The sequence below is a fragment of the Cinclus cinclus genome, chromosome 5 (genome assembly GCF_963662255.1).
Source record: "Cinclus cinclus chromosome 5, bCinCin1.1, whole genome shotgun sequence".
Lineage (NCBI taxonomy): Eukaryota > Metazoa > Chordata > Aves > Passeriformes > Cinclidae > Cinclus > Cinclus cinclus.
Window position 1 is genome coordinate 10541850 of NC_085050.1, and position 25217 is coordinate 10567066.

General features: G+C 36.7%; 1 protein-coding gene across 1 annotated transcript; it reads right to left on the bottom strand.

Moving 5' to 3' along the window:
* Positions 1–1081: 1081 nt before the first annotated feature.
* Positions 1082–23330, bottom strand: SH3TC1 (SH3 domain and tetratricopeptide repeats 1). The gene is made up of 17 exons (XM_062493359.1): positions 23123–23330; positions 20721–20795; positions 18500–18627; positions 15925–16030; positions 15577–15720; positions 14841–15015; positions 14454–14527; positions 13414–13609; positions 12304–12431; positions 10119–10160; positions 6893–8578; positions 6340–6520; positions 4329–4497; positions 3040–3162; positions 2601–2751; positions 1532–1728; positions 1082–1312 (listed from the first exon to the last, which is right to left on the bottom strand). The coding sequence occupies exons 1-17, from the start codon at positions 23328–23330 to the stop codon at positions 1082–1084; spliced, it is 4014 nt and encodes a 1337-aa protein (XP_062349343.1).
* Positions 23331–25217: the final 1887 nt, after the last annotated feature.

The window sequence follows — 25217 nt, forward strand, 5'->3', positions numbered from 1 at the left end:
CCTTTCCCCAGACTTGACAATATAAACCAACATAATATGTAGCCAACAGCCCCATCTGGTTTCTGACACTATGTGCAACTTCCAAAAACATCTGTAGTTCCAGTCTTTGAAATATCCCTTAAATATAAAATAAATCAGAAGTTCCAGTAGAGAATTCTTAGGAGAATGAAAAGGCATAATCTCAAAATGAATCTGATCTAATATGTAATTTCTACCATAGCTTCAGTAAGAAAATATTCTGAGACACAAAGATTTATAAGTATCAAAATTAACAACCTAGATTTTTTTTGTAACTGAAGAGAAATAATACATTTTTCTGAAAAATATTTAATTCTATGTAACACAGTAGGAAAAGCTGTAATAAGTCATTGCAGGCAATAGTGACACTTCTGAAAAGGGCACTTAAATTGTCTTTGAAAATAGGGAAGGAGGGCCTTCACATGACCACTGAAATCCAGAAAACTGCTACTCGCATATTATGAGAGCCTTCACATCTACAAACCAGTTAGTTCTTATTACAGTATGTAAGCTTTCTTGAATTAGAAGATAAATCTTAACTAGTGCCCATAAGTACTGCAGGAGATGAATTTGACAGAAAATGAGGAGTGGTGTCTGGGGAGCTGGGTCAAACCAATTGTCATGCCCGTCTAACATGCTTACACAAATGCATTTACTTGATGTCAAAAAGAGTACTAAAGCTAGGTCAGGAGAAGAAAGCCACAATTCATACTGAGTGTTTTTTCTTCTGTAACACTTTATTAAATATTTTTCATTGTATCTATCATTAATCATTTTCCAGTATCCATCAAGGCAGAAAGATATAGCAAAGAAAATTGTAGTTTAAAAAAGAGACTTAGGATTTGGTTTTAGCTCACATACTGATCCTTAAACAAGAAGTACAAGACTGCATTTCTTAAAGACAATGAAATGTAGTTCACTGTCATATAAACTGGTAATTTAGTCTGGGATGAAGAGCACACAGAAAATGAGTCATTGAATGCAGCCTGCATCCTCCTACAAAGCCAGCACAGTATTTCCTTAGGTACTTCTGCAGTAGTTGAGCTGCATTTTCCAAAAATGCTTATGAACTCTTGTAACACCGATGAGGAGCTAAATTAATTCTCCTTACATTCAGCTCTGTTGCAAAGGTTCTTGCCTTTTGGTAGAAGAAGAGAGACAGTTCCCGATCCACGAGGAAGTTATGGTAGATAACAGCAAGTCTGGTGTAAATCTTCAGTTGAGCTTTTTTATTGCCCAGGTCCATGGCAGCAGCGAGTGCCAAGTGGTAATAGCCAGCTGCATCAAAGGGATCCTGAAATAAGAGGCTCAAAGATAGTGCAACCAGTGCAAGAGGACTGCAGAGCTCAGGTTTGTGAATGTCTAACAAGAATAATATAGATTCTGAGCTTTTGAGGTTTTCCCACTTTACTGTTTGCATTGCAAACACACAAAACCAGAAAATGGCAAAATCTGATTCTATGAAATATTACTCATTACAAAAATTTGCTAAAAAGTTATTAAAATTTCTTACCTTAAGGTCATAGAATATGATATCTCCTAAAATCAGGTACACTTTGACATAATAGAGTGTTTCCTCCTCAAACTCCAGAGGAGAGGAACAGAGGGACAAGGCCTTTAAATAGAAGTGCTCAGCTAGTTCACAGTGACCCAAATGGTGATGGATGGCTGCCAGGCGATGGTAAGCTATTCTTTCATTTAGCTGATTTCCTAATGAGATAACATATGAGTCAGGATACAAAAAAAAAAAAAAAAAAAGATGGAGTACTCAAATCCATGCTAGTTTTAGAAAAATTCTGTATTGAATTTGCTGAGCTTTTACTGAATAAGAACATATTTGCTTAAGAGATACATGCTAAAAACCTGCCATTCAAGAAAATTCCTATGGAATTTCTGAATTTCCTCTCCCATAAGATTTGACAGTGTGCAGGATTTTAAGAAATAACTACATCCATCTCTCATGTATATATTATAATAAACACACACACTGTGCATACTTAAAAAGATTACAAATAGATTCTTATGAAAGAAATGAAAGAAAGAAAGTTAATGGGAATAAAGACTCCCTTGCCCATCCCAATATATATTTGACATGAAAATTACTACAAAAATATTATTTTCAGACTGATCAAAATTACCTGTCTGTGCTTGTACAGAGGGTTAAGAAAGTTCTTAATCAGTTGAACAGCTCCCAAATTTGAAGAATAATAATTTTTGATTTTTCTATCTTATGTTGGTTTACAATCAAGGCTGTGGGCAAATCTGGGAGTATATGACACTCAAAAGCCTCTTAGGACTATATTATTCATGAATATTGTGTCTTAGCACTTAGAAGAACACTCAGTTTGGACCTAAACTTCCAGGTTTGAGTCAGTACTTTACCAAAGGTTTTCCATTTGATCCTAAGTTGGAAGAGGAAGCAACAAATTGCTCATTCTTGACTAGAAGCAAAAAATAGCAATTATAGTAGTGTTATGAAATCCTGGCAAGAAATGTCTGAATGCAAGGGAAGAAAACTTTAGAGTTCTGTTGTATTTTTAGAGGTATCACTCATACTCAGCTATAAAGGAAATTGTTCTTACCTAAATTTACACTGAGGACAAGAGCTACTCTTGCATATTCCAGACTTTCCTCATAAGCCTTCAGATTCATCAGCAATTCCACCAATTTATTGCATAATCTGAGTTCAGTGGTTTTGTTGCCAGTCTGAATAGCAAGTGGGAGAGCCCTGTCCTGAAACACACAACATCAGCTTAGGTGTAGCTGAACCCCAAGATGTACACTGACAGGCTCTCATTTATATCAAAGAGGTAATTTCTGGTTTCATTTTTCTCTTTGCATATAAAAATTCTTGCAACCAGAAGTGGATTTGCAACAGGTGATATCTACTAACATAGTGACAAGTACACATCAGGTTATAAACAGTTTGCTGAGAGGTTCAACTTTTAGTTCAGCATTTGTAGAATACCTGCTATGGTACAAGGTACATAACTATCAAGGCAGCAGAAAAACTGCACAAACCCTGTAGAAAGTCACTGCTTTCTCCTTTTCCCAAGTACCATTGAAAAATATGTCTCCGGCAGCTTCAAACAATTCCATTCCCAAATTTGGATCTCCTGTGCAAAGAGCAGCATCCTGAGCAACCTGAAAAGAAAACAAGGAACAGTGAAGGAAAGAAGGAAATTAAATCTTTTTTACTCTGTGGTTAAAAAATCATAAGTATTAGCGGTTTTGGAAAGATCATTTTATTATCTCTCCTATTATAATGATGAAAAAGGCTATATTTGATGTGAACATGCTCCTTTTTTACTACCCTGTCTTTGAACAAGCCAGTGGCAAGTGCTGAGGAAGAAACAAAAACCTGGTTTCCTTTTTCTGGCAATAGTATCCTGCTATCTTTGTCAGCACATGACATTTTAAAAACAACACTGTATTTGATAGCTGCCACATAGTAAATTTGAATTAGTTCAAACACATCATAGAAATAATTTCAAATTCCAAGTTAGATATTGCTAATGGCAGATTTAGAAGTCTGTGTACTGATTTCTGTATATAAATGCAGGTTCACTATACTATTCTCATGGATAAATACATGTTTTCTTAGCAAAAATAATTTAATGGAAGACAGCATGCAAAGCAAGAATTGCAGGATCCTCAGTTATTGACAGAGAATATAGTAATGAAAATGTGCCTTTTACATAAGGCAAGGTTAAGAATCTTTCTCTGGCTTTGTCTTCTTTAGTTTTCAAATTGAATTCAGTTAATACAAGTCCTTCTTTCTACTTGAGTACAGAGGTGTATGGGACACAGGCCTCTGCTCTCACAGGTGGAAAGACAACAGCCAGCTGGCTCTGTGTCATACTAGGCATGGCCACAGAAGGAAGGATTCAGATGCTTTGGAAATGCTTCCTAAAGAAGCTACTCTGTTTTCCTGGGAATCTGACCCACAAGCCAACATACTAAGGTGATTATTCTGTTACCCACCAATATGAAGCATGCATGTGTCACGTAATTTCTGTGGTGCTGTAGAGCTCATAAATGGTGTGGAAGAAACACACAGAATTAATAGGAACTAAGAAAGGTCACTGCCCCAAATCCTTCCAGAATCAAGCAACAGATTAAAATGGAAAACCAGTGGAAAATGCTGAGACTTTCCCTTCACTTGCTGAACATTACATGAACGGTGGTGCTAAATGATCAGAACATCAATTGGCAAAATATATGGAATTTTTATACCCAATTAATTACTCTTACCATGCTGCCTGCAAACACTGATACCATGTGCACTCCTATAAGTGTTGACAATGTACCTGAATATAAAGATCCACAAGCTCATTCTGCCTCAGAACATAATATATTTTTCCTGCCCGGAGCCAAGCATATGCCTCCTTCTCTTTCTTCTGGAGATCTATAAATATCCCAAGGCTTCTTTTGGTATATTCCAGCGCTGACCTGTAGGCCCTGAAACAGAGAAAAGTGCTAATCGCAGAAGGGTTCTTCAGAATTGCAAACTGTGTTCTTCATAGCAAGAAATATTATTCTGTTTCCCCTATTTAGGGTACAATTATAATTTCTCAGTTATATTATTCCACGAGTAACTAAAGGATTTTAATTTTCCTCTAATTTGTACCATCTCTGTTTCCTGTTAGATTGTTACCTATTATATCATTATATAATGATATAATATAATGATATGATACATTATATATATTATTATATTTGTTATTCGTACATTTTTTCCTGTTATATTATTTCAGGATGGTTTATATGTGTCCTTCCTCTACCTCAAACTTGTGCAAAGTAGAAAAGTCTTTCCTCATCTTTAACTCTATCATTTATAGATTTTTCCTAAAAATGTCAAAGAAATCACTTTTTTAAAAAATCATCTAGACATCTGACTTAAGTGAAATTCAGACTAATCAGCAATTGTCGAAAAAAAGAAGAAACTGGGAGGAGATTTGTAGGGCAGAGAAGAATGGCACATGTTATGATCAGTTCTAGAAGCACTTAAATTGCCAGATTTATTAATGTTATGGTGCTCTATACCAGACATAGAAACCCCAGACATCTGAAATCTTTCTCCATATTGTGCTAAACTCCCATCACCTTGACCAAATGCATCTTCTTCTGAGCACAAGACACAAGCATATTAAAATAGAATGTGACCTGCATAGTTATGGCATCAGAAGAGATGAGTTTCCTTGTTACTCAGGGCAGCTAACGCAAAGAGTACTGGGATACTGTGGTCTAATATCATATTGAGTTTGTGCTATTATCTGGTAGCATGCTGAGGTTATACAATCAGTATCTTGGAGCCAGGCTCCTGGGACATACAAATTCCATGTATTACAAGCACACAAAGCAGCAGCTTCAGCTAGTGAAGTTTTTCTGCAAATTCCAGGCAGCTTGAAATCTTAACCAACTCCTTAGTCTCAAGTCTCTCCAAAAGATGGTGACCAGCTATTACCAGTAAAAAGCCCTAACAAAGCAAAATAAATCGGGTGACCTGCTAAGCACGTTAGATGCTCAGGCTACAGCCACTTAAAGATAAAATAGGCATCTGTTCTCTTTCCATGACTGAGAATTTTTTTTGCATCCTTACTTAGGCAAGCTTGAAAATATCTGAATCTAAAGTAATTCCTCAAAGTACAGCAAGGAAAAAAAAAAACTCAGACAAAGCAGCCTTAAAAACACACTTTAAACATTCTTAGAGAAAATTAACTTTCCTCAGCCCTTGAGACTATAATTTAACTTGTGCAGTCTCTTGTTTCAAAAGATCACAGCAAAAAATTGATATTTGGAAAATAAGAGCAATATAGAAATTGTAGAGAAGTAAAACCATGGGGGTTTGCACGTTGCCTTCATACTTACGTAAGTTTCGAAAAAAGCCCTTCCTCAAAGAGGAACGCTTACATGGAGGCAATATAACACCTGACCTGTTTGAAATAGGTACCTTGGTGTCTTTAAAAAAAAAGTCTTGCAATAATCATTGAAAACAAAACACCTGATATAGCAGTCATGAAGAGCTGCATAACAAACAATAGGTTTAAAATGTATTTACATAGATTTTAAAAATGAATTGGGTTTTGAAGTAGTGCTGATCCTTGCAGAACATCTTGTCTCCCTTGAGAGATTATAGTTACTTAAAAAGAAACAAGAAAATCCTCTATTAGCACTGGACTTCTCAATTCTGATAAAGTGTACTACAGAAGGAGAGAGAAAAAAAAATCAGTCATATTCAGCTTTTGCACAAATTGAAATCCTTTGCAGGATGGAAAAGTTAAAATCAGAATGACAGAAAAGTCATTCAGCATATCTTACCTTTCTGTTCCTAAGGACAAATAAAGCTGACTAATAGTTTCCAAAATTTGCCCCTCCAGATTTTTGTTGGACATCTTTCTGGCTAAAGATAGTTGATATTCATTGTAGATGACACACTGAGTCTCACTGGGAGAAACTTTACTGTAGAACTGACACAGCAGTTTAATTGCTTGTAGTTGACCTAGGAGTACATGTTAGAAATACAAACATGAAACTCTGTTTTAAAATGAAAGCTAATTAATTTTAAAATTATCCATTTTCACCACTTCACACATTACAGCATAGACTATGAAAAATATAGAAACCATAACAAGAATATCCCACTGCCATTTCATTCACCCCCAAAGTTAGCAAAGGCTAGAGGTTATTTCAAACTCCACTTCTAAAATAAAATAGTAAGAGCCACCTTACCTGCATAAGCTGCCTCAATCACAATAGGAAGAATTACACAGTAATAGATGCATCTTCTAAATAGAGATGCAACATACACATGTATGTTGTATGTATATTCCCAAACAGAATATGTTTTGTGACTTATAAAAGATATACTTACCCTCCAGATGACTTGTCTCCATTGCAACTAAAAAAGCCCATTCATAGTAAAACCTTCCTTTCTCTCTTTTAGTTCCACCAACATAATAACATCCCAGCTGAAGGAGGACTTGGATAAAGTCTTGACCACAGTCCATAATTGGAAGCTTGGAGAATAGCTTAACTGCTCTGACAAAGTAATGTTCTGCCAGCTTGCTGGCTGCTGCATGCAAGCAGAGTGCCCCAAAATTAGCCAGGGCTATGGCTTGGTTATGGGTCATTTCAGTCTCTTCTGATAGACACAGCGCTTTGTAGTAGCTCTCAGCAGCTTCTTTTGTGTTTTTTGTCCTTTTCAAAGCAATGGCAAGCATGTTATAAGCAATGCCGAGTTGCTGAGGACTGCTCCATGAGGAGCCTACAACAGCATTTAGAATGGCTAATGCCACATCATATTGCTTGTAAAGAATGTAGAGCCAAGCAAGTGAAACCAAATAGTTGACAGTTTCCTCTGGCTTAGCAGAAGCAGAGTCCAGTGCTTTCATCATGTAAGCAATGGCTTTCCCATACTGTTTGTGATGGCTGTACAACTTTGCTAAGCTGAGATAGATAGTGCTGCATAGCCCTTCCTCCTCATTAGTAAACACAGAAGAAAGTGCTTGTATGAGGTAAGGCACAATTTGGGATGGGAATATTTGTCTGACTTTTCTCAGGCCATATAGTTTGGGAGCATTTTTGATGACTAAATCAATCCTTTTCAGGGAATCCTTTAAGGTACTGGAGATCTGGGGAGAGGTAACCTTTATGCAACTTAATACAATGTGTGGCAAACACTTTTCGTGGTAGGACTCTGCCAGCTTGAAGTAACAGTTGTTGGCTAAACTGTTTTGTAAACCCAGGCCATTGAGCAAGAGCTGAAACCTTTCCAAGAATGGCAGTGCCTCTTGGTGTTGTTTGCGTGCACTGTAATGTTTTGCCAGCAGAAAGCATGCCCTTGCCTCTGCATGTTTGTTCTGGCTCAAAACTGTCCTGTTCAGAGCATACTTCAGTATGTCTGACTCCAGGTCAGCACTGCAAATGTAGTTGGGAATTCCCATGAGAAGAGATGCAGCCTTGTCAAAAATATGAATACACTTCTCTTTGTTCTTCTGGGTCAAGTAGATGACTGTTAGATTTGTATAAAGAGCAATCACAAAGTACAAATCACTAAACCCTCCAGCTACTGCTCTCAATGCTTCCTCAAAATACACCCGTGCTTGGGAAAACTTCAGCTTTTTGACACTGAGCCTGCCTAAGAGAAAGCACAGCCTTGCTAGTGCCCAGGACAGGCCTGCTTTCTTTGCTGCTTCCCTTGCTAAACTTAAAAAACTAACCAGTTCTTCTTCTTCTGAAAAGCCATAAAACATGCAGTTGGTAAATGAAGAAGAAAAATCATACAGGATTTTGAAGTTGCTCTCATACTCTTTCCTACTTAAGAAGAGTAACAATGGCTCAAAGATGTCAGATGCTTGACTATCTTCTTGACATATGTGGAAACAAGGCCCTTCAGGTAGAGGCAGTATTTCAGTCTTTGAAGAGCCAGCAGATTCCTTCCCTTCAGCAGCTGGGTCTTCAGCTTGAGTTGCCTCCAAATTCTTGAAGTTCTTCAGCAATTCTTCTATCTTGCCATTCTTGCTAGTGGATCCTGAGCTAGAAGGTGAGCATGGGATTTCTGAAATTTAAAAATAAATTACAGGTCACAACTTCCTGTATGCATGCACACAAAGACCTTTGATAGACCAACATTTTTCAGTGAAGATGCTGTTACAAAAACATTATGCAAGCATACTGTGATTTCTTAAAAGTATGTCTAGGAGACAAGCCAAAGGTGTAAAAAATAGCAAGGAGGATGAAGTGTGGGAGACTGGAGGAGTGGGAATAAACAGAACTTGCCACATGTAAGCAGGTTAGTGATCAGTACACTTGTCTAGCCAGGCCCTGGGCCTGATCCAACACTAATCCAGATGAAGCCCAGCATTAATTCAAACTGCCTGTTGTCTGTGTATACTCACGAAAGCACAGTCAGTGTATATTCTCTGTTCTCTCCATGTGTATGTGAACGAGAAACTTGCCAAAAAATGCAATTCAGACTAGCTGGTAAGATTTCTAAAGAGATCTAAGAAGATCCAAGGTCTGAATTGGAGGCTGGGTAAAGGGCCCAGGGTCAAGGCACGGATGCTGGTCGGATTTAAGGTGTGAGAGAAATGGCAATTCAACCATTCAAGTAGAGTAAGGGTATGCCTATGTCGTGACAGCACGTTAAGGAAGGTCAGCCAGGGCAAGGACTGTGCTATTTGAACTGGTGAAGTCTCACATGGGTGCCTGCAAATGTTCTGTTCTCCTGTCCTGTGCTGGCCAGCCAGGCCTGTGTTTTGTACAATAAGATTTCCCCTATCAATCAAATATCAGCCCTGATTTTCTGATGGCACAGATTATCTTTCACAAAATTACTAATTTGTGGCAACTGATGTGGCCATTGATTTAAATTCTCCTAGTGACATCATCATTGAATACTTCACAGGTATAATAAAGACAGATATGCCATCAATTCTTAGTCCTCCCACTGTTTTCCAGCCCAGTTAATAGGGCAGGGATTAAGGCTGGAGTATACAGTGATAGTCAGTTCTTAAGTTTTCAGCTACAGATCAACAGGAGCTTGTTGAGGTTACAGATTTAGATCTCAATTCCCTTAGAATCTCATTTCTGAAACTGCAGCAGAATCATAAGTGTAAAAATTGTTGTTTAGGAAAATGTAGTACAATATGAGTAATGATAGTGACAGCTTTGCAACAAAATGCCAAAGGGAAATAATTCTGCATCCTCAACAAAATATCTCCTTTGGGAAATCTATTTCTGGGATGAAGCTTTCTAATAGACAAAGAAAAAAAATCTGCTGGAATTCAAACTCAGCAGTTTCCAGGTGCTCCATAAGCAGTATTCTGCCTTGATAAACAATGTGGAGGGTCTGAAACTCATACAATTTACAGTTGGATAGCAAGTCCCAAGAAAGATATTTGGTATCAGTGAAAACCCACAATGTCTTACAGAAGAACTAGTAAGAAAGGGTTAAAGCAAAATCTCAGAAAGCAAACAACGAGAGAAGAAAATTGGCGCGTGAAGAGACCTTAGAAAGAGAATAGCTGGCAAAGACACCAAAAATATCAGAAGTCTCATTAATTCTATGCAAAAATTGTATGTGTATCAAGTATTACCACATTCATGTGCTTTCTGAAATTCAGGTTCTTCTAATTCATCTGTAAGAAAGAAAAAAAATAATCATATTACCTATAGTATCTTGGTTAATTTTCAGTTTCAAGTCTCCTAAAATAAAGAATTATCAACTGAATATAGCCTTATGTGAGAAGAATTTGATACATCCTGGAAATTTAGAAGGAAAGAAATATTCTTAGACCCAAAACTAACAGGGACTTACCCTCCTGCTGACACAATTCACTGCTTTTACATGGCTATCATGGAGCAGCTACCACTGCTCATTGACGTGGGGAGCATATCACAGTCAGAATTAAAGCAAACCTGTCCTGCAGGAGGGAGGCATTTCTGCTGCATTAAAATACAAGTGGGAAGCAAACATATGACCATTCTCCACAACCCACTGCTAAAATGAGCTAACAAGGAGCTCTTAATATATTTTTAGTGTCACTCCCAGGGTAATGGGGAAAGAGGGTGGGAAGGGAAGTTATTTAGTGTTGGTTGGGTAAATAACTGTCAGACTTTTGTAGCCATTCCAATAGTAGGTGGGTGAAAAAAAAAAATCATTCTTATTTTAGAAGATTTATCTTAATTCTGCAGACATAACTATAGATCTAACTTTGCATTTAAACACAGCACATCTCTAGAGCATTTAAGAATTACTCTTTTGTGTAGTAGATATTTCTGTTGTCATACTGCATTTCAGGAATGTTTTCACTGTCCTTCATACCCTTGATGCAATAGAATGGTACTGAGGATATGAAAGATATATACAAAAGCAGAGGCTCACAGACCTGTTTAAGCTCTATTTAAGCTGGTGGAAAGCTACTTTACTAGCCTTTGAGAATGACCTCTCACTGATTGTTTACTTCTGTATCTTCCTTTTATAAATGCTTTCCTGATTTCAGTGGACGAAAGCCACAGATGTTTACAGTAGTTGCAACTTAATGCTCTAAATATCTAATCAGAGAAGTGCTCATAAGTAAATACTTCTCAGTAGATTGATGTAGATAGAGGAATTGAAAATCCATGTAGTCAGATCACACAGCAAAATACCAAGTGAATATTGAAAATGCTTGCTCTGGGTAAGTTGAGTTATGAGAATCAACGGAGCTGATTAAGAGAAAAGTGGTAAAGATGGTACTATGAGCTGGGGAAGATGCAAAAGATGGCACTACTTAAAAGATTAGGGAGGAGATGCAGTGAAAAATGCACAAAGGCAAAAATAGCAGTGTGTCCATTAAGCCCATGGCATGTGTTAGAGGTTTGAGCTGTTGCTCCCAGGATTTTTATTAGTGCACAGGAGGTGAGATGTGGAGGCATTTTGCACATTGCCAGGGCAGATGTGACATGCCCTAGTTACTGTTCACACTCACACACACACGCTCTGAGTTGCAGAATTAAACCAACGCACCCAGCTCCAACCTACACAGCAACTCCTTTCAACCTGGAGCCTGTGGGCCTGTCTCTCAGGATGGCACTAATGGAGATGAGGTTTTGGCAGATATTGGACAAGCATATGCCCCACCAACAGCCTGTGGTGGAGCAAGAAATCACTGCCTCTCTTCAGTTCAGTAAGACTATTACATCACCCTGCCTCACAGTACGTCTATAAAGGTGAAACCCCAGTTATCCCAATTGCTTATGCACAGCACAGAGAGATAACAGCTGTATCAGAGATGTTTCTTTGGCTAGATTTTGCTACTTTTCTATACCTTCAAAAATTAAATCAAGCATGAAGAGGTGTGTGTTTGCATTCACTGTCAGTAATTATCATGCTGTGCTAGCTGTCCTGAGACAAAGAGCCAGCAGTGTTTGGGTGAACATACTGCTTTTTATAATGCAGCCATATGAAATTGTAATTTATTATTCAGACATGTAAAAGCTTGGAGATCTGTACAGCTCAATTTGAGAACTTTTAAAAGCTTGTTGTTTAAATTCACTCAGGAAAAAGAAGAAGAGACAAAAGACTTACAAATCCTCTGCCGGGAAAAGTCTTGAAACAGCAGAAAAATAGCAAAAATAATGTAAAGGATTTTTTTATATGCCATATCAAAGATCCAATTGAATACCACGATATTTCAAAACAGGTGTAAATGGTGGGATGTCTTTGAAAAAATAATTTTCTAACAGGGGTATAGGAATTACACAGGTATTTTGTGTAGTAAAAAGTAAACTTATACTTACCTATTCTGTACACAGAGCAAACATCTGTGATGGAGGTTTGTTTCAACAAATGTACTACTTCTTCCAAATTCTTTTCTTTTGAAAAAAAAGATAGCTCTTCTGCTTCAAGAAAATCCAGATCTTGTGGTCTAGCAAGGAAAGGAGTAACTTTGAAGGTGCCTGAAAGCAGATTTGGCTTAAGGAGCTCACTCCATCAGTCAAATATAAATTTGTTCGAGAAACTAATATAATCTTTACATTACAGGTTGTGTTGTGTTCAAAATTATTTTTGGTCAATCTATAAAATATGCAAATAGAACTGATAGAAACTCTGCTTACAGCTAACAGTTTCTGCCATATCAGAATAAGCTTTATGTCAGTGTCATAGTATAGTCTTTTATGAGAGTATTTATTAGAAGCATGCATCTTGAAGGACTTTATGGTATTGATTTTCTAATATCAGCTTTAAGTTACATATGAAATAGAGCTGCAAGCAGCATTTAAGAATTCCTTGTTTCAGCATGCAAACAGTTCAGGCATATTAATAAGAGCAGCCTATTTATATGGTGCCAATAGATGATGAAATACACCCTTTTTAGAGGTTTCAGTCTGCATTATTAGCAGCTACTTGCAAAGGTCCCATTAGAAGTAAGTTAAGGCATATAACTGAGGATACTAGAAAAAAAAAACAAAACAAACAAACAGAACTTGGATGCTTTAACATAGATCTTGAGAGATCAGCAAGAAAACCTTCTGCAAGGGTAAAGCTGCTTGGATCTTGTGAGCCAAAGAATAGAAACCAAACCAACATAATAAGTCCAGCAACCTCTTTTCCCACAAAGAAACTACAGACTAATAATATCTTGCAACATTTAAGAAGACTTCATATTCCATTTTTTTTGCAGTTTTGACTGATAAATGCTATGACAATTTACATTAAAACGACAACAAAAACCCCCAAACCAACCAATCAAAAAAAAAAAAACCAAAAAAAACCCCAAAATGCAAAAATACCTCAAAAACAACAACAAAAACAAAAATCACATCCTGAGTTTAATGTTCAGTATTTTAAAGCTGAGATGAAGAGACTAGGTGCTTTTTGTTTATGAGATATAAATATGTATTACTTACTTATTTTTAGTTAAGTCCAGTTTAACATGACCCGTCTTTACAAAACCTATTTGGCCACTAAGCACATGTTTTCCAAGAAACCATTCCATGCATTCAATGAAGTAACCAAGGATTTCAATTTTGTCCCCTTCCTGGAAACTCAGCTCTTCCAACACAATACTTTCATAATTCGTCACAGCTAGACAGGATCCCATTGCTGCATAATAGGGAGATAAGTAATATTTGCAGATAAAGTCATTTAACAATAGAAATTCACTCAATAGAATAGCAACGCAGCAGAATATATTTAGCAAAAAGCATTCCTGGAACCAGTGAGTTGAATATCTGCTGTGACAAGTTATAAAGCATCCAAACCTCATTGGTTTGGTTTGATGATTAGATCTGTAAATAGCATAAAAATCCTCATTTCCCAGCTATTAGAAAGCAAAGCCTAAAATATTCTCACAATTCTATGAGATTTCATCATGGAGCAGCAAAAAAAAAAAAAAAAAGAAAAATAAAGTTTTTTAAGTCCTTACTTTCCCTCTTACAAAGAGCTCCGAACTTGGGCCAGAGTGAAGCATTTGAACCACTTTTGAACCAACTAAAATTATCCCTATGGGATAAATATGGGTATATACCAATCAGTACAGTATTTAAATTGACATCATGGAAGAAAATAAGCCATATTTGCTCTCCTAACCTCAAACCATCTGTGTAAGTTTTATTTCTCTGGCAGTACGAGATAAAGAAGCATACATGTGGAAGATCCACAATTACATTGGTGCATTTTCTGAGGCATCCTCAACTCAATTACTCTGTGATACCTTATGTAATATTTAGGAAGAAAAAGGGGAAATATAAGACTTTAGAGTTTGACTCTTTAGAGTTTAATCTTAGACCAATTTATACTAATTTTACAGTAAACTAATTTTGAAAGCTGTTTCCCCACTCTAATACAATGGACAAAATGTTACTGAACTTTTTAGAATCTGTTCTAGCAAAAGCATAGAGTAAATTTGGGATTATTCTAACATAGATCTTTGAATGAAGGTTCTTACCAACTTTCCTGATGGATTTAGATTCACTTTTATATGGAAAATCAACAGGATTTGAATACCCTTTAAGAAACCATCTGAAAGCAGAAAAAGAAATTGAAGTTAGTGTATAGAACACTTCACTAAATGTTGTGACAATACCAGTCATATTTCAAATACATATGAAAATGGATGCATCTCTCCCACAATTAGCTTTCAATTTCAGCACTGCCCATACACTTCAGACACACTTATGTTTTGATTAATATTATAGTAAAAGTACTGCTACTTCAGGAAAACAAACCAAACTGAGAAAGTCATGCTGTTTTTCCCTGCCCCAGGTGGAGGCATCTCTAAGCAGACAGATGAATCAGATGTACATGAAATAGGTAGGTAGAGTCAGGTACCTACTGATGGAAAGGCTCCAATGGCTCCAGAGAAGCATTAGACCCCAAAGGCCTGTCACTATCCACAGATCCACCTGTTACATCTTCAGTAATAGCCCCAGCCTCAAAATAATTTGTTTCATTTTCTGTAACCATCATCTTCCGTATTGTATTATCAGGATATAATACAAAAAAAGATCCTAAAATGAAAGCAGTGGGGCAGAGATCGTTTTATTTAATGTTTTAGTGACATATAAGCCTTAAGAATAATAAAAAAATAATTTTTAAAAAAGCAGAGAAAAAGCAGAGATGTCTTAATGAAGCACAAAGAGCCTTTGCTGCAATTCTGCATATTCCTATTGCAGATCAAATCATCCACCTATGCTGTCATCCTGTCTCTAGCAGTACCAGGTGATGCTGTTTAGGAGAAGCACATGAGCCTGGCAGCTGTTTATAATCCTTCTCTTGCACATCTCCAGAGCCTTCAATAATACCAAGCAAGTTGGAATGTACCTCGCTCCCTAATCCTTCTGGTGTTCATTTATGTAACAGGCGCACATGAATTTCTTCAGTCCCTTCATGATCTCACTGAACCTATTCTGTGTTTGTTCCTTTATTTTCTCCTTACAATGTGCATTTGGAGTGAGTAAATTTAAACTTCAACTTCATGAAGTATTTGAATAGGTCTTAATGTCTGATTTGGGGGTTTTAAAGAAAAATGATTCCCTGAACCCAGCCTTAGTATGTACAATCTCACTTACCTTCCTGTAGTAGCAGACTTTTGTACATCAAATTTAATGATTTTTCATTTATACAGACTTCGATGCCTGTATCTTCCTCCTCTTGGGAATATAGCCAGAAAGACTGGTCTAGGAATAAATTCTCCATGCAATGATTTATAAAACCTAGGAAAAAGAAAATCCAATTTGTTTTCTTTGCTGTTTTACAGGATTACACAAAAATACAAACTTTCAGAGAATTAGAGACTACTCTATTATTACTTAGTGTACAGTATATAAATCACAAAATAGTGTTCAACAATTTCCCATAAACCGTGCAATTGAATACAAATTAACATACTGAACTATTGTATGGTGAAACAACTTTACCCAGTGAGTAGTAGGTTAGAAACTTCCATATTTCTTCAAAAGTTTTAAATGTCACCACTATTAAATCTTGATCACTGTGAATAGACAGGAGTCTGGCAGAAAGCTCCTAAAAATCAAAAGCAAAATTTTATTTACAATTACAACAAATTTAAGCACAATTTGTCACTAGATAACTCTTATGCTAAAATACTATGCATTAAGAAGGATTGAAAAAAATAATTCAGGATTATATCTGTAGGAGATATCTTTTCTTTAATATACCCCTACAACCCTATGCAGAGAGCCAAATTTTAATCTGACTCTTGCTTAGCAATTGTACCGACAGTTTCAGTGAGGATAATTTACAGAGAAAATAAAGACCACTCCAAGTGAGACTGCTGGTTTGTCCAGTTCAGAAATGTCTATGTATAGTCATATGTATCACCATACAGTCAAATGTATATATACAGGCAAGCACATAGTAGATGTTTCCAAGAATATCCTCTGCAAAGAATGGTTTATAGCTTGGGAACTGTTTTTGCCAGACATGTGGGCATTAATATTAAATAGTGGGAAGGAGCTAGTTTGGGTTTTTTTTTAACTTGAAATTTCTCACTTGATCACTGTAAATTTTTAGGTTCTACAGCCTCCTGGTATAGATTACCCTCAGAGCTCTGTGCACACACAGAAATGCATCTCCTTTGATGCAACTTTGAACCTACTTCCTGGTATTCACAGTCTTTATCCAGAAGAGATATTGAATAGTTATTTCCCAGTTCACTCTTTTTTGGTTAAAACAAATATACTGAAGTACTATTTTTCTTTTCTTAAAGACGCAGTAAGATCTTTCTATCCTAATTTATACTGATTCACATTGCTGGAATAGCATTAAATTACACTTTTAACAAAGATAAGCAATGATCATTGTAAGCGGCAATGATGGATTTTAAGCTATTTCAGAAATGCTAAAAGGAACATCTACATAAACCTTCAAATAAGTGAAAGAAAAACACATTTTGATGGATTCTAGACAGAGAGGGGGTAATATAGTCTGGTTGCACTCCCGTTTGTAGCTTAACAAGTGGGCTCCCCAGCAATGCTGGCCATTGCCTTTCAGAGAAATATGAAGAACTGTGTGATTTATGAGACAAGTATCTGACTTGCTGTCTCAGAGAATAAATCAAATGGAAAACTAACAGGTATGAAGCTACTGTTTCCTTGCTTCCATCACATTAAAATTGAAATGCAGCTTGAAAAAATTGAAGGACTGATCAAAACATTGATTCTAACTCAAGGCAACAGGGAAGAAATTGTCCTCAAACTTTCTATAATCTGAGCAAGATGGAGCTGATCCACTGATTTTATGACTGCTACAGCACAATTTTAAAATATCTGTGAATTAATTCTGTTTAATATCCATATTTTCAATTCATACAACCTGAACCCATTAAAATATAAAAGTCCAACCTAGGCTTCTTCAGCAGGCATGTCTCATAACTGCTTTGATCATCAGTATGAACCTTTCTACACTGAATTACATATTAATGAGAGCCTGAAATCTATTAATAAATTGCCAGCACATGCCAAAGTATATCAACCTCAGGGGCTTCATGCACTGCCAAATATCAAAACAACATTCTAATGAAACTTAATGTTATCAATCTTGTTTCTTTCAAAGTCTTTTCCAGTCTGTTGCTAATAAGGCCACAGATCTCGTTAGTCCATCTGTTTGCTCTTTTCCTTTGCCTCCCAATCCTATCTTCCTTCCTCCATCTCCCTCTAAATCCAGAGCAGAGAAGCAGAAGTACAGACTGTTTTCACAGCCACAGAGGTGGTGGGGTGGTCACAACATGTGAAAGGAAAATGGTGTAGAAACCTGTGTCTGTATTTGTCCAAACCATAACAAGATTTCAGTAGCTTGGTTTTCTAGTGAAGGAAGCTGGAACCCATAGCACAGACCAAAAAAAAGCAACATACCAGAGGTTAAGTGATACAATTCTGATTTTTTTTTTTTTTTAAGAGGGAGGTGGAAACTAACCTTTGTTCAAAGTAAACCTCATTGGTTGTAGAAGACAGGTTTCCCGTACACAAAAAAATTAAAGATAGCAATAAAATTTGGCCAACAATTTTATGCTACTTAAAGTTATGGCCATGTAGCCCTAGGAAGTCCAGTGCTTAGGCTATTCTCTTTCAGACTTCCTCTTTGGCTTAGCAGTGAGCTTTGAGGAAATTAGCATGCCAAATTGCTCCAAGCATCTAGAAACTGAAATGATGAGTCAATACAAGGGCAAGTTTAAATAAATCAAATCCTTATTATTTCCCTTGTAAATGAAAGCAGAAAAAAATTTAAATAAACTCATTAAATTACTTATTAAGGTGGGCTTATTTATTTTACATCAATTTAATGTTCCAGCCTTTTTCAATACCTCAATATTTATAAAGTCCCTAAAAGTTTTTGGGCCACAGGAAACTGGTCACTCAAATTCAAGCACCCAGCATGTAGATGGAAATAGGACCCAAATATCTTGCAGACCATTTCAGTGGCACAGGGGACATTATCTGAATAAATAAAATAATTTCCAAGCAGTTGACTTACACTGAAGACAGTCATCACCTCCTTGCTGTCATTTTCCAGAAGACGGAGCTGCCCTCTGAGCTGTCTTTGGAGCTTGGGATCAGGACATCCACTCTTTCTTTTTACCATTGTTAACTTCAAGGAGATATCTGGAGGAGGATATCCATTTCATTACTACAAGCTTTGTGAATCAGCTTTGGAGAACCAGAAAATGCCTCGAAATCATAGAATACACATGAAGGTATATTTTTTTCAGCTTCAGAGATAACACACAGAACACTGATCTAGTGCATGTTTCTTTTATGTTTTTATTAACCTGTAGACATAGGAGCCTAGCATGAAACAATTTTGAGAGACAACAGATACTTATGGATGGAGAATGAAAAGGAAAAAAATAAAAAAGGCAAGTAGATTGATCATTTGTTAATTTAGACAGCTCTGGGCATTGCAAACATGCCCAGATTTCCAAATAATCTGAGCATATAAAAAAAAATAAACAGATACTGTCATCACCAAAAAAGCCCTGAACAACAACAGATAGTTCAGTGTGTTACAACCCTTCATGCTAATCTTAAATTGATAGCTATCTGACATGTCACCCCCACTACTTCAGAAAGTTTTTATAAATCAAATATTGTAAAAGCTCACTTAGATGATTTTCCCAGAACATCTGAAAGCAGCTGGATACCTATTCCCAAGCTCTTGGCATCTGTTCACGAGAACCTTTTACTACAGCTAGGACTTCAGCTCCAGCCAGATTCTTTCACATAAAGAGGATATTTGATAAAGCTGCTTTTATCCCACATTAATTCATTAATTTAGCTCAGTAACAGTAAATCATATGTTTTCAGACACCAAGATGGGCACATATAAGCCAATAATACCCAGGCAGGAAAAATTCCAATTGCAAAGTATGCAACTAGGTCACACTTCCAGCAATATGGGACTGTTGTGCATACTAAAATATTCCACCTCCCCTGAGTTTCATATTTTAATCTGGTATAATAGATGCTTTTCACATTCTAGTCTAATATGCTGTATCTTGATCTGTTTTCAGAGGGCTTCCTATGCATGTCTCCAGGAGTTTTACCATGACTTGCACCTAAATTACTCATTACTTTAAGGTCAAGAAGGGTAGCTCAGAAATATAAACCTGTGTTACTGAATTACAAAGCCTCTTCCTTTAAGCTGTGGTCATATCATCAATTGCCAGTAGAAAGAACACAAACTAGAGTCTCTGAATGCTGTTCAGATCACTGCTAGAGCAGAATTATTGACCTTTTCATTTTACCAGAAAACATAAAACATACTGGCACAAGAGAAGATTAACTTAAGCATGTATACATTCATTTTACATAATCAAATTGGTTCTGAGGTAAATACATAATGGTAGACACAATCTAACTTTTACAGAAGGTTAATGTTAATGAAATAATTACATTAAATTAAAATAGAAATACAGACACTTAGGTAAAAAACAATCCTATAATAATGCCTTATGGAGATGAAATAGGGTCTAAAACCCCGTTATAATCTCCTGTCTGCTTCTGTGAGCCCTGACCCATACCTCCAGTTACAAAGAACCCAAATTCTGTACACAGCAAGACAAGCACGTACATAAAGCACTAATAATTTTACTAGAAATAACCATATGCCTGAGGAAGGCTGTCCTGATGTGATTTGTCAGGTCAAGCCAGACAGCAGGGAACAGCTCAGTGTTGGTTTTGATGGCACAAGAAGGGAAATGTGCCAAGACCCTCAATTCACAGTGCCTGCCTTGAGCTCTCCAGAGGTGAAGCCTACTGAACCCACTTACTATAAAACTGCACTCAGTTGACACTTCACTGAAAATGCAGCATTAAAAACAATAAAAATAGGTACTTGCAAAGGCCACAGACTTAAAAAAATAAGATATTTGAAGGACTGAAAGGCATTTGTAAAATAAACTATGAACTTTTTATTTGCTTCTCACTATTTTTTTTTCTTTTTTTTTGTAACCAGTATACAAAATAGTACACAAGTTATTTCTGGCTTTAATAGCAGTTGCTCCCTCTTTTTATGAGAAATTCTCAACATATTTTATGTACAAATTGGTCACTTCACAGCTACCATGAAATACATTATAAACCTTACAGGAGTGATGACTGCAAATGTTGACATAGTTGAATTATCTCAAAAATAAAAAGTAAGCAATGAGAAAAGCATTATAATATAAAGATAGGATGAGGGAAAAATGCCTTACCAGTTGGAAAATTCTCTGCCTGACTGGGAAGGGTCCTTGAACTGACATTCATGCATTTTTCATTTGGAGAACACTCTATTATCATAAATTAAAAGAATGGTTATGTGCCTTTTCTAAGTCATATAAATCACACTGAAAAAAACCCAATAAAATACCCCATGCTCTCAAAGCATTTGATGAATCAGATAACTTCTGAGAGAGATTAAATATTTTCTCCTCTTCCTGCTATATAATTCCAAAACCCCACAAAACATATCTGCAGAATATTTCTTTGCACCTGGGGTGGAGAGGGAAATTAAATCTTTATTGCATCGTTTTGATGTGAAATTCTCCATTTCAAGATGGAGAACTGGTGGAAGGAAGGACAAACCCTCAGGAAACAGAATTCTCATTTGGGAGGGAGCAAGGGTCAGACCTAATTGTCTCTTCCCTTGCATCTGCACTAAAAATGGCTCCCACTGATGCTTCAGTGGTATAAATTGCTGTGCCATGTACCAGTTAGTACATGGAGAAAAATAACTCTTCTCTTTTTCTGTTACATGTGTATGCAATACTTGTGAGAGGGTACTATAAAATCAAATTATTTTAAGTTTCAGGAAAATATCACAAATAGGGATGTTTTGTATTAATAGTAGTCTGTTTTTTTACTTTAGCCCATATTTCTTCCTGTCCTTTGGAGAACTATATATATTTATGCTGATAAAACACCCACTACAACCATTTCCATTTTCTCAAGGCTCCCTGGGCAAACATCAGTGAAGACAAGGCTTCATATTTCTAAGAATAAAAGCAAGAGAAATAGATCTTTCATTTTTAGTAGAAAATTTCTGAGGCAATTTTAATATATCCCAAGACATTATCCAGTGAAGCTCTGCTTTTAAAAAAAGCCTGTAATATACAGGAAATGGTAATTTCCAAGCATTTTGCATGTTTCTTCAAGTGCATCTATGAGGGCTGCATGGACAAAGTCATACAAATAAATAAGGATACATAAAAGAGTTTTCCCACCTCATAAAGAATGTAAGCACTAAAACCATTGCCTTTAAGGCCTATTACTAGTACATATTAAAATTAGAAATTGAAATGCCAAACACTTTAGCTCTGTAGGGTTTTGGTTGGGTTTGCTTTGGTTTGACAGAAGCATTGGGGTTGAGGTTTTATTTATTTTCTTAATATGAACTATGTTTTTTGTTTTTAAATAGAAATTTGACAGTAATCTCAATGCAGTGTAGGCTGACTGTGTTTAGGAAGCATTCTAAATTTAAGTTCACTAAAGCTTCTGGGACCAGACTTACCTGTAGTTCTACTTTTACTGGTTTTGGACACAATTATAAAAACATATGTTGTCAAAACTTTGACAGCATGTTATCATTTTGATAATCATTTAATAATTGACAAGGACAGTAAATTATCATATGTTTTTGGTATGTAAACTATTATCACTATTATATTGATATTAAAAACTAACTTTCATTGAATGGTAGTTGTCAAGACATTGGCATCCGTTTCTGTAACTTTTAAGAAAAAGCAAAAGGTTATCAGAAAGCATTTGAATTACTCATCAGTTTAATTTAAAATAATAGTTTGCTGAGAAATTTGAGTAAAGGGTAAAAGTTACTATAAATACAGTTTGAATATGCTTAAACTGTTTAAAGTACTATAACTAGGTTCAAAAGCTTAATATGAACTCCTACTTGGTGGTATGTCTTGCATACTTCTTGGAAAGGTAAAAAGCAATTTATACTGCCCTGGGATGCTTGTAACTGGTCCTTGATGTCAGAAACATTGCAGTTGTGAACAGAAAGACATTGTGCAAGTTACAGGACATGTACTTTTAAATGAAATAGTCTTTTTCCGTGATTGTTTGAAGTACTTTCACATTAAGAAAGCTCTTGAGCCTACTGTAAATGAAAAGCCTGGCCATTGCCACATACCTATGTCACTCCACTCCTCTACCCAAAAGATCCTTCTGACTTGCATGATTTTAGCCCACAAAGTAGGTTTTCTTTTGCACAAAGGCAGTACACATCTCTGATGAAAAAGGAACTTTAAAAAATTATTAAATAGAAACTTGGCTTCTGAATCTCACAGATACAGCAAAAAGTTCTAGAAAAAGAACTTATATTTCAGTACCCTGGCTCTTCACTTCTCATAATTTTTATCTGCTCTTATCTTGCTAAAAGATAATACATGTGAATTTCAGTGTAGATTGTTCAATCTATGCAGTGTTTCTTTGGAGGAAACATAGCTGCTTGTTGCATTTCAATAAAAGCCCGCCTGGGTCTATGATTCTGTGAAAAACACATGGCAGTTCTCAGCTTGTGCACCATTTAAAAAACAGTAATTCAAGCAAAGGAGAAGTTGGGAACAGAGGCACCAGGATGTATTGCTTGAGGTCTTACCCGTTTGTTCTTGCAATGTGTCTGTTCCAGCTGCACCCCTGAGAGTGCCGATGGCAGCGTTGCTCCCCACCTGTTTGCAGTCACACCTGCACATTCCCCGCTCTGTTTCTTCCCTCTCCAAGTTCTTGTCTTGCTCTCCCTCCAGAGCAGGGGCAATGGTGTTCATGCTGAGCATAGATGTACCACCTGCCACTGCCAAACTCTCCATAATTTGAAGTTCCTCACAGTGACACAATTAACATTATCAACAACCTGAAAGGGAAGAAAGAAATCAATAGTTTTTGTTTTTAAAAGCATCAGGAAAGATGAACATATTTAAGAGCTGTCCCTCTCCTGCAGGAGTTATTTTTAATTGTAATATGGCTTAACAAATTTCCTATATGCTTCTTTCAGAGGAACTGTTGTGTAACACAGAAATTTATCCCAGAAAAAGCTCCTGCAATGAGGTGGCATGACTGCTTTAGGAACAAAGCAATAGACTTGCCTAGCAACAATGATCCAAGGCCAGAAGTGAAATGTACTTGTGCCCACAGCTAATTATTCATTCTTGGCCAGCTATAAAGCAGAGCCTCCCAGGGATAACATCATTCACATTAACAGAGGAATTGCAGGGAAAAAAACATCATTTTCTAAAGGTGACAAGAATGGAATGAATACTGCATGCTGAATTCAAACAACAAAGAAAGTTTATATAAATTCAGCTAAAGAATGAATCCTCTGCAGGAAGCCACTGTTCAGGAAGATGGGCATCCAAGGATCCAAGTATTATTTTGCAGCAAAGCAGAAAAATGAAGCCTTACTGAAGCTAGAGGCTGAGTCTGGCAGCAAGACTCCACTTGGCATGATCAGGAGGAAGCAAAAGAAATGGGAGTAGAGCACGAGTAGCTGCAAGCATCACTGCTCCCTCCAGTCACTGAGGTGAGGCATCCTGCAATCCCATTTCTTGGGAACAAACTACTTCAGGGTCAGGAAGATGCAGCCAGACCACCAGCCAAAGCATCCACAAAGGACATGACTCATGTAGCCATTACACGCCTACTGCTATTTACACCCTTTTCCTCAGTGAGCTTTCACATGTCTCTAAATGATTTCATAAAGACGCCAGATAGATTTTTCTTTAGTCCTGTCGTTTGGATTTTATCTGAATTCCTCTGTATTTACTCTAGCCATTCTCATCAACGAGCTATACTTATGATGAGTGCCCAAGGCTGTGATCTTCAGGAAATTTCATCTCATTTGTTTTCCAGCAGGAATTGGTTAGAACTGAAGCTGTAGATGAGAGATGCACTTCTGCTCTTCTAAAGCCTCAGACTAGTGCCTGGTCACCTAGTATCCACTTATGATCTGTTTTCAGTCTGGTCAAGCAATGTCTTACTTCTCCATTTACCATGCAATGGGGTGTCCCAAAGTACACGGTTCTGGCTTTTTTCTTCACAACCCTGCCTTCCAACACTTCTTGCCCTCCAATCTTCACATCACGGATCGCTAAACCTGAGCAAACCAATGGGAACAGCACAACAGCTTCCAGCAGCCTGCCAGGGTAAGGAGGTACACAGGACAAGGGAGGATCTGTCTGCACAACTTTCCTACTCTTTTACAGTCATTGAAACCTTTACCCCAAATGAGCACTTCTTGAAAAAACACTAACTATATATAGACCAAGGCAAGTTATGCAATTATAGAAAATTAATGAGGTAGAGTTACAGGTAGTAGGACCAGCTCAGAGAATTAAATAATAACCATATCTACCACAAGTTAATGAAGTATGAAGAAATCTAGGCTGGATTTTGTTTTAATGTTTTCATTGTCCTATTTTGCCATTTATCCAAAAGTGCCTTTCAGAGAGCTGAGGCTGACTTTCAAAAGATGCTTTTGGTGCTGCATCACAGTTCTCTATATAAAGCTATGTGTAAAAATTCATATATATGCCTATGAAACACAGGTGGTAACTCAAACACAAGTAATTTTTATCCCTTCTCTCACAAAAAGAACATTCTCATTGACATATTTGGCTGAAACTGAAAAACTACCCATCAGACTTGATGACTTAGTTACAAATGATTAAAAATACAGGCCTGCCAAAAGGCAGGGATCC

Excerpts from the sequence above, each read along its gene's own strand:
- SH3TC1 (XM_062493359.1), bottom strand. The coding sequence starts at position 23,330 with ATGGAGAGTTTGGCAGTGGCAGGTGGTACATCTATGCTCAGCATGAAC. Across the intron at positions 10,161-12,303 it reads TTGCTCTGTGTACAGAATAG|ATGAATTAGAAGAACCTGAA; the intron begins GTAAGTATAAGT and ends TCTTTCTTACAG. Across the intron at positions 8,579-10,118 it reads TCAGAAAGCACATGAATGTG|AAATCCCATGCTCACCTTCT; the intron begins GTAATACTTGAT and ends TTTAAATTTCAG.